General features: G+C 38.7%; 1 gene segment (V, D, J or C); it reads right to left on the reverse strand.

Annotated features, from left to right (window-relative positions):
• Window positions 1-577: 577 nt before the first annotated feature.
• LOC139075709 (immunoglobulin kappa variable 4-1-like) lies at window positions 578-6,247 on the reverse strand. The segment is given in 3 exon segments: window positions 578-866; window positions 5,614-5,956; window positions 6,171-6,247. Coding segments are annotated over 3 exon segments (396 nt in total).
• Window positions 6,248-10,489: the final 4,242 nt, after the last annotated feature.

A 10,489-nucleotide genomic window follows, 5' to 3' on the forward strand; every position in this document is an offset into this window, starting at 1 on the left:
CCATCCACTTCCTTTAAATTTTATTTCAGCCCTAACTCTGAGTCTCAGTGTGAAGTCATGCAGCCCAATGTAGTCCCCTCCACTCAGATCCCAAACATGTTCCCCAGATAGAACCTCCTCCCTAGGCAAGTTTGTAGTCACTGTCCACTGAGCATCCCTATTTCCCTACTTGCCATTTAACTTTGATTCCAGAGAAAACATCCCAGGAATGAGAAAACACTAGATCTCTGCCTATCCTTGTGATAGAACCAATGCAAATTATACTTTTCCCAATATGTTTTGTTTGTTTATTTTGGATGAGGAAGATTGGCCCTAAACTAAGTCTGTGCAAATCTTCCTCTATATTTTTTACGTGGTATGCTGCCACAGCATGGCTTGATGAGCAGTGTGCAGGTCCTCGCCAGGCTCTGGGCCCACGAACAATAGGCTTCCGAAGCAGAGTGCACAAATTTAACCACTGCACCAATGGGCAGGTCACCCCCCAATACGTTTTTACCATTAAAAAAAAAAGGACTCCTAGTCAAAACTGAGAAGTGAAGAACAGTTTCCTTTTATAATTAGAAAAGTTTTTAAGTTTGAAAACAACTGTAAAGCAAAATTTAGAGAGAAGCAAACAAATACATGGAAGACTTGAGGGATGAAAGACTCATTCCTAACTAGCAGGACTTTAAAAATCTCCCCAACTCACACGCCTTCCCAACCACTGATAAGATCTAGAGTTTCCATCTCTTCTGAATACTCTCTTAGCTTGTGTGCTCTTTGGCCTTCTGGTCTCCCCTGAGTACAGTGCTTCCTCTGCAGCCTTCTCAAGGAGTTCCTGTTGCCCACTTCACTTGCCACTTCTAGATCTCTTCCATATCTCCTACCTAAAAAATAAAATAATAAAAACAATCTTTGAATTCTGTGTAGGTAGACTACATGACCCAGTATCGTTCCTTATTGCAGTCATCTACCAGCTCCAAGGCCTCTTCTCATTTGGGGGATATTTTTGTTCCTGGCTCACAGACACTCTCTTCAAATCCAAGCCTGTCACTATTCCTGGTAATTTCAATAAACTCATATATAATCCTTCCATTATACTGATCAGTCAGTTCTTTGATTGAATCTCCTCCAATTGTCTCTTCTTTACTCAGTCTTGATCACTCACTTCCATGACCATGTCTTAGATGTGGCATTAGAAAATAATTGCAACTTCTTTATCACCAAAATGTTAAACACTTCACTCTTGACCACTTCTAAGAGCTCTCTCCATCTGGTATGCCATTGCCAATAATTTCTAGCCTTCATCAGGACCTGAAATCTGTAGGGAAACTAATCTTGTGTTTCAATGGAAAATTAGGCATATCTATAACATACCTTTCTGGGTTATCAGAGTCTACCCCTGTTTACTGTCTTTGAAATGTTTTGTAACTCTTTATAAATTGTAGGTAACTGATAGATACCTGAATTCTGTCCTGTCTAGTAGAGATTTAATTGACTTTCTTTTTTTTTTGTTTTTGAGGAATATTAGCCCTGAGCTAACATCTGTTGCCAACCTTCCTCTTTTTACTGAGGAAGACTGGCCCTGAGCTAACATCCATGCCCATCTTCCTCTACTTTATATGTGGGACGCCTACCACAGCATGGCTTGCCAAGAGGTGCCATGTCTGCACCCGGGATCTGAACTGACAAACCCAGACTGCCAAAGCAGAACTTTGCAATTAACCGCTGAGGCCCTAACTGACTTCCTTACCACCACTTGGAAAAACCACTTCGTTTGTCTCTATTTGCAATTCTTTCTATTACTTCATATATATCCATGCTGTTTTGACTTTTCCCTTGAGCCAAATACATCTTCCTATCTCACTCATATCATGTGAGTAAAATAAATTATTTTATGCATGTTTATTGTTATTATTTATCTATGAGAGTCAAAATTTTACTGTTCTTTGAAAATTATCTTTTAACAAATCTGTTGACTTTTCTACATTTTGTCTGTCCCTAAGCCCCTCATATTCTCATTTCCCTCCTTGCTCACCTTAAATTCCATGATCCTTCTTTATAATGACTCCCTTATACACAAGAAGTCCCTTGGTCTTCTATTGTTTCGTTACATACAGCAAAATCCCAAATCTCTATGTGCCTTCCCTCACATTTCTGATATGACTGGACAAAAACACAATAATTCTGAGATCTCACTTCAGATTCATAACCATGAACTTCCTGAGGACCCCAAATATTGCACTGCTATCACGTTTCCTTTCCCTGGTTGATTCAGTTTTCACTCTTTCTCTTTCCTTCTTTACTTCAAGTTCTAACATCTCTACTCCATCCTAACTGTAAGCCAATTACCCCATTTCCTGTTTCCGAGGTAAAGAGATGCAATCAGAAGAGAACTTGCACTGGTCCCTCCCATAGGTTCTTCTGGTCCCCTGGCATCTGTATTGCCACATTCTACTTTCCTTCCTGTTACTGTAGAGGAGCAGACGACCCTCCCATCTGAGGACACTTCCTCTGATCCCATAGCTCTTGCCTCCTTAACAGCATTGCTTGACATTTCTCCCTCTTTCCTGAATTATCAGTATTCTCTCTTTAGCACTATTCGTGTCAGCATGCAAAATCTTTTGTAAAAACTCTTTGACCTCACATCTCTCTCCAGTCGTGGCCAGCTTCATCTTGTTTACTGTAAAGCTCATTGAAACAGCTAATACAGTCACCACTTTCAAACCTTCTATTCTCTTTCTTTCTTTAGCTTCTTCCATTCAAGATATTACCCACACCATCTCACTGAAACTGTTCTGCTCAAGGTCACTAGTAACTTCTATATTGCCAAATTCAATGCTCACATCCCAGTCCTCACCTCGCTAGACCCATCAGCAGCATTTAGCATGTTGACACATCCTCCCTCTTGACGCACCTTTTTCTCTGAGCTCCAGGACATCAGACTATCTTGCTTGTCTTCCAACCCGCTGTTCCTTCTCAGACTCCTTGACTGCTTCTTGCTCATCTCTCCTGCTTCAGGGCTCAGTCACTGGGCATCTAATCAAGTCAACACTTATCCCATTGTAGCAAGTTACAAGATTTCAATCTCCAGTCCAGTTCTCTCCCCTGAACTCTAGACTCATATATCCAGTGGTCTACTTTGCAACCACACTTGAAGGTTTAACACACATCTCAAACTTAAAATGTCCAGAACCAAATTCCTGCTCTTCCACCCCAAATCTACTCTCACCACAGTTATCTCTATCTAAATAAATGACAACTCCATTGTTCTGGTATTCAGAAAATAACCTTGCAGTCCCCAGATCTCTCTTTCTCTCACACTCCTTGTCAAAACCATCAGTATTATTATCTCTATCCTCAAAATATAACACTTCTCGCCACCTCTACTGCTATTGCCATAGACCAAACCTGTCATCCTCTCTAGCATGGACGATAGCAATGGCCAGAAAACAGAGAGATCCGCTACAACTACATATCAAATCATGTCCTCCTCTGTCCAAAACTGTCCCCTTACCATACCCTTCAAGATACAACTCAAATCATAGAGAAGTCTCCTAAATCCTATACAATGTGGCAACTTCATTACTTATTTGATCTTATTTCCACTACTGTCCCCTTTTCACACTCCATTTTAGCAACATGGCTTCCCTCTATTTTTCCAACATGCTGATCACATTTCTGCCTTAGAAATTTGCTGTGTCCTCTAACTAAAACTCTATTGCCTAGAGATATTTCTATGGCTTATTACCTCACCACATTAAGACTTTGAATAAGTCATATCTTCTCAGCCTTATCTTCTCCATGACCAACTAGAGTTGATTGATTGCATTGATATAGATTGATTGCAAAAACGGATCCCCTGTTCTTAAGGGGGATCCTCCATGTCTTCTTTTATCTATTCTTTTTGCAGTATAACTCTGTATTTCCTCTTATCAAGAGGTAGAGGCTATTTACCCTCTCCTTCAATAGGATCAATTGCATTGATCATTAGAATGCATCAAATGGGACATTGTGACAGTGCTGAGTCTAGGCTTCAAGGTACCTTATGTGGTTTTACTTTCTGTCTTGGGACTCTACCAACGGCCATAGGAAGTTGAGACTAGTCAGCCGGTTGATGAGAGACATGAGGTCATCACCCAGACAACCCCAGCTGATGGTCAGCCAACTACAGAAATGTGAAAGAGATGAAAGAAACATGAGCCCTTCCATACTAACTAGCATGAGTTGACCTGTCAGTTGACTTCAAACACACAAACAAGCCAGCCAAGATCAATCAAGTCTGGCCCATATTAACAGAACTACTCAGATGACCCATAAACATAACAACAATAAAAATGCTACCATTTTAAGCCACTCCATTTTCTGAGTGGTTTATTCCATGACAATAGCTAAATACTACATCATCCAGTTTTAAGTTTCTACTCACTGTTACCCCTTATGCTTTTACGCTTTCCTTGCTTTAGTTTTCTTCATAGCACTTAAAAAGGGACAGAGTAAATATATACTAAAGCAATTGTTTCTTGTCTGGCTCACCCAACCAGAATCAAAGCAGATATTATTGCACTTGATACATAGTAAGCACTGGAAAAATATATCTTGAATGAGTGAATGACATGTATTCCTCAATGCCAATACTTTAAACATATTTCTAATTATTATAAGAAGCTGTTATGAAGGTAAGAGTGCTCAGAGTACATAGATCAGGTTTGCTGGGATCATTTGTGAAGCTAAATTTCATTAACCCATGTTTTTCAGAAGAAGGTGAAGACTCATTTTTTCCACTTTTACACTGAATTGAGCAGGTTAACTAAATGTTGTCCAAGGGACTCAAGTTATAGCACCCCTAGAGCCATGATTTCCTTCAGTAACAAAGTTAGCCTTGAGTGCCCATTGAGATGGATTTAAAGAGAAAGTTGACATATGATGAGAAAAGGTAATAGACAACAATATATATTTCTAGAGTGACAGAGTTAAAGAACTAGAGAATTGCCTTTGTAAGAATCAGTACAATGGAGGAATTGGAGAGAAGATTAAATGGTGGTACAAAAGGAGAAAGAGTAGGAAAGCAACTTCAGTGGCAGTGACCATAAAAGCTTAGCTGGAATACAGCATCCAAGGAAAAGAAAAGAAGCAGGAGATGGATACTATCTTCTTTGTGGAAGATTTTGAATAAGAAGTGTCAAGCATTTAGTACTGGGATGGTCCAGATTTAGAAGGTAATGGCAGATAAAGAAAGGAGACCAGGAGAATCAAGAATTAAAATACAAATATTGCAGAGTCAAGGAGACACAGAGAAGTGAGAATTGATCGATCAGCGAGTAAGATTCACTGAAACATTCTCCAGAGGGTAGAGACAAACCTTATTGGCTCAGTCATGCAATCAGTCCATGAGAAACGTGCAGGTGCCTGTGAAACAAAGCCCCAGATCTCTAAGAGATCTTTACAGCTTTTTTTCCCAAGGATCTCCTACAAAAAAGCATCCATAAAAAGCAAACTTCCTTAATTTTCTCCTGGGCCCAAAAATCCTTCAAGGAATAAGTCAGGAGATAAGATTTCTCAGGTAGAGAGAGGAATGTACAGGTTCACGGCCGTGTTGGGAGGAAGAAGCTGGTGAAGAAAAGACTCACTGACCCATGGTTTGGGGAGGAGGTTTCTGTTCGAGGCTGAAGCACTGTGGGAGGAGCACTATTATACTGCTGACAGTAATAAATGGCCAGATCTTCAGCCTGGAGGCTGCTGATGGTGATAGTGAAATCTGTCCCAGATCCACTGCCACTGAATCGGTCGGGGACCCCAGACGCTCTGCTGGATGCACTGTAGATGAGCTGCTTAGCAGCCTGTCCTGGTTTGTGCTGGTACCAAGCTAAGTAGCTGCTAACACTCTGACTGGCCTTGCACTTCATCTCGACTCTCTGTCCTAGAGACACTGCCAAGGAGCCTGGAGACTGGGTCATCACGATGTGCCCACAGGCACCTGCAATCACAAATGGATAATGATGATACACACACACTTTATCATAGACACATTGAAATACATAATTTAAAATGTGCTTTCTAATGGCATTACAGGTCAGCACATAATTGGGTCTATTTTGGAAATAGCTAGTATTTCCTAGTATATCTTAAAGTTTTTTTTTAATTCTAAAATGATATTACTCCAAAAGCACTGAGACTTATAAATTTCTCACCTGAGACCCAGAGAAACACCGACAAGAGGACCTGTGTCTGTGACATCATCTTGCTGCCCCTGCCTGCATGATGAACCTCAGCCCACACTGCAAAGACCTTTTATAAAACCTGAACAGCTGATCTGGGCCTGCAGGGGTCTATGCAAAACCCTCAATGAGTACAGAAGCAACTTGCATGTGCAGTGGGCTGTGAAAGCATCTAATGCAAATCAAGAGCCAAAAATATCATCACCAAAAATGTGGTTGTATGACCAGAAGACCCAGAAGTCTACTTAGAAGCTCTAAAACTACAAACTGCTAGATGATCTGATGAAGAGTTTCTATTTTAAACTCAAAATCATTTTTAAATGAGTTCAGTTTCCAGAAATGATGGGCTAGCTTCCTCATGTCAATAATCCTGGTGGAATAAAAAGCATGCTGGAAAAAAAACTACGAAAGAAAGAAAAGGAAAAAAAAGAAAGGAAGGGCAAGAAAGGAGGAAGGGAAAGAGAGGGAAGGAAGGAAGATATGAAATAAGGAAGGGGCAGAGGGAGGGAAGAACAGAGGGAGGCAGTGAGGGAGGGAAGAAGGGTCCAAAAAAACAATGGGGAAATTTTGGCCCAATTGTGTAAAAGTATCTGTGAGCAGCAAATGAGCTCTGAAGACATTTTTATCCTAAAGATATGTAAGAACACCAGAAACACATGAGCATGGATTTAGGGGACATACAAAGGCCAGAGAGATAGAAACAGGCCCAGAAATTGCTCATTTGGAAACACATGTGGAGCCCTAATTTGAGCTAGGGGCAAGAGGGACTCTAATCTCAGATGAACTGTCAACCAAAGAGAAACTGGAACCTATCCTTCCCACAACTGCTAGAAACCGAATAGAGGCCTCTGCATTCATTGCAACAGTAGAGAGAAAAAGACAAACAAGATATCCTTAGGAAGTTATGGTTCCAGTGTCCTTTGCAAGGATTTTTACTCCACATCTGCATGGCTCATATGGGTCTGGGACTCTCTAATCCTGGAATCATGTTAAGATATTCCTACTGATACAGGCCCCAAATGAAAGCTGCTCTGGAGAAGGGCTTATCATTCCAAAGTCTTCAGGAACCCTTATAAATAACTTTTTAAGGATCAAACATTCAGTCTTTAGCATCAATAGAAGAGGACTTCCACTTCCAGGGAAAATCAGGAAACAAGGCAGAGATTTGCATTCCTGGATGTGTGTGTGTTTGTGTGTGTGTGAGTGTGTGTGCCAGTACCAAACAAAGTAAAATTCACTAGGTCTTGTATCCAATGAAAGGTTAGCAGTCATGCAAAAAAGCAGGGATATGACCCATAATGAGGGGATTAATTAATCAATTTAACCAATTCAGAACTAACATGAATGTTAGAATCAGCAAGAAAGAACATTACAACTTGCTATAATTGTATTAAAGATGTTCAAAAGTTAAGCAGAGGCATAGAAATTATAAGAAACAGAGTTAAAGTGAACTGATAGAGATGAAAACTACAGCATGTCTGATATAGAAAGTGAATGGAATTAATCAGAGATGAGAAAAGGTGACATTGAAAAACTGGGTAGAATTAATCGGATATGACAGAAGGAGAGATAAGTAAACATGGAGATATAACAATAGAAACTATTCAATAGGAAACAGAAGAAAAAATCTGAAAGAATGGCAAGTTCATCAGTGAGCTATAGGACAGCTTCAAGTGGATAACATACACGTAATTGGAGTCCTAAAGGAGAAGGAGCATCAGAAACAGAAAAAATACTAGAAGAAATAATAGCCAAAAATCTTTCAAATTTGAAGAAAATCATAAATGACCAGATCCAGGAAACTCAAGGAATTGCAAGCTGAAGAAAACTGAAGAAAAATGCACCAAAGCTTATCATCGTAACAAATTGTTCAGAGCCATGATAAGAAGAATATCTTTAAAGTAGTGAGAGAAAAAAAATATTACATACAAACCTAAGGATGTTGGCAGATTTCAGAGACAGTGGAACGACATATTGGAAGTATTGAAAAAAAGCGCCAACCAAAAATCTATACCCATAAAAATGATATTTCAGAAGCAAATATTGAATAAAAACTTTTAAAACACAGCAAAACTGAAAGAATACATCACTAACAGTTCTGCACTACAAGCAATACTGAAAGAAGTCCTCCAGGAAAAAGGAAAATGATAGCAGATGAAAATATAAATAGCACTGGAAAAAGTAACAGCATGGGTAAATTTACAAAATTTTTCTTGCCACTTAAATCTACTTGAAAGTTAGTTGACTATGTAATCAAATATTATGGCAAGGTTGTGGAACTTATAACACATATAAAAGCATGATAACAATATCAGAAAGTTCAGACGGGTAGAAATGGAATATAGTATTGAAATTCTAACACTAGATAGAAAGTGGTAATACCTTATGGTAATTAAAGATACGTGCTATAAATCTCAAAGCAACCGCTAATAAAAGATAAAGAATTAAATATTATAAGCTAACAAAAGAAATCAAAAGGAATCATAAGAAATACTCAATTAATCCAAAAGTAAAGAGAAAAAGAGTAAGAAAAAACAGATGGGATAAATAGAAAATGAATAGCAAGATACAAATAGATTAAAATTTAAGAGATTAACCATTGTAACACTAACAAAAAAGGATGGTTATTTTAATATCAGATGAAATTGATTTCAGAGCAGAGTATTACCAGGGATAAGGAGGGACATTCGGCAATGATAAAGAGGTCATGTTTTCAAGGATACACAAAAATATTCAACATTTTTGTAGATGCATTCACTATCTTAATTATAGAGATTAATTCACGAGTATAAACATATAACATGTCAAGTTGTGCATTTAAATATGTGCAATTTATTGGATGTTAATTTTACCACAAGAAATAAGTTTTTTTAATTTACTCCTTATCAAGTGAAAAAACAGAACAAAGGAGAGAAAAAATAATCACTCACTTAATCTTCCAGAAAAATAATCTTATATGAATTAGTACCTTGAAACTTTCATGGACAATTCAAGGACTGTTCAATCCATCAATCCCATTTACCTTCTTGTTGATTTATATGCAATGATTATCATATGTTTTACTTCTATGTGTACTTTAAACCTGAAAAATATTATTTTTGCTTTATACAGCTGATAGACATCATAATTCTGCCCATATTTTACTTCATTTCTTACAGCATCTCTACATTAGTTATCCATTGCTGTGTAACAAATTGTACCAAATTTCAGCAACATAAATATTAAACATTCATGGTCTCACACCAGTTCCGTGAGTCAGGAATTTGAGGATGGCTTCCCTGGCTGGTTCTGGCTCGAGGTTTCTCATCAGGTTGCTGTCAAGATGTCAGCCAGAGCTGCAGTCAGCAAAGGACTTGACCAGTAGCTTTCACGGTGACCCACTCATCTGGTGGCGAGTTAGTGATGGCCATTGGCAAGAGGCCTCAGTTTCTTAACATGTGGCTCTGACCATAAAGTTACTTTTCTGTCCTCACAAGGTGGCATCTGGCTTCCTCTACTGAAAATTATCAAAAAGAGAGTAGTAAGAAGTCACAGTCTCTTTAACTTCCCAGCCTTTCAAATCACACACTGTTATTTCCTCAATATTGTACTGGTTACACAGGTTATCCTGATTTAATGTGAAGAGGAGGGTGTTAATATCAGGAGAAAGGAATACCAGGAGGCAGGGTACGTTGGGAGATTTCTTGGTGGCTAGGAATAAAGTTCTCTGAGTTTCCAATTGTATTCCCCTTGCCTAAAATATCCCCTTTAGCTTTCCTGTCACTGTAGCTCTGCTGGTAATAAAGTATTCCAATTATTTTCTGAATGTGCCTTTATTTTGTCTTTATTCTTGAAAGACACTTTCCTTTGGTGGGTAATTTTAATTTGGCAGTGAATTTTTTCTTGCAATTTGAATACATACTATTTCATTGTCTTCTTGCTTTACTGTTTCATCTCAGAAATCAGCTCTAATTTTCATTGTGTGTTTTTAAAGGAAACTTATCTTTTTCTCTAGTTGCTTTTAAGGCTTTGTTATTTTGTTTTTGTTTTTGCATTGTTTTCTTTTTTCTTGCTGAGGAAGATTAGACCTGAGCTACCATCTGTGCCATCTTCCAGCATTTTGTATGTGGGATGCTGCTACAACATGACTGACAAGTGGCGTAGGCCCACGTCCAGGATCCAAACCCACAAACCTAAGCAGAGCAGAGTATGCCAAACCTAAGCACTACACAAGAGGTCTGGCCTCATAGGCTTTGTTTTCCTCTTTGGTTTGAAGCAACTGTACTATCATGGTCTTAGGTTGAGTTTCCCTT

This window comes from Equus przewalskii, chromosome 14 (assembly GCF_037783145.1).
Source record: "Equus przewalskii isolate Varuska chromosome 14, EquPr2, whole genome shotgun sequence".
Lineage (NCBI taxonomy): Eukaryota > Metazoa > Chordata > Mammalia > Perissodactyla > Equidae > Equus > Equus przewalskii.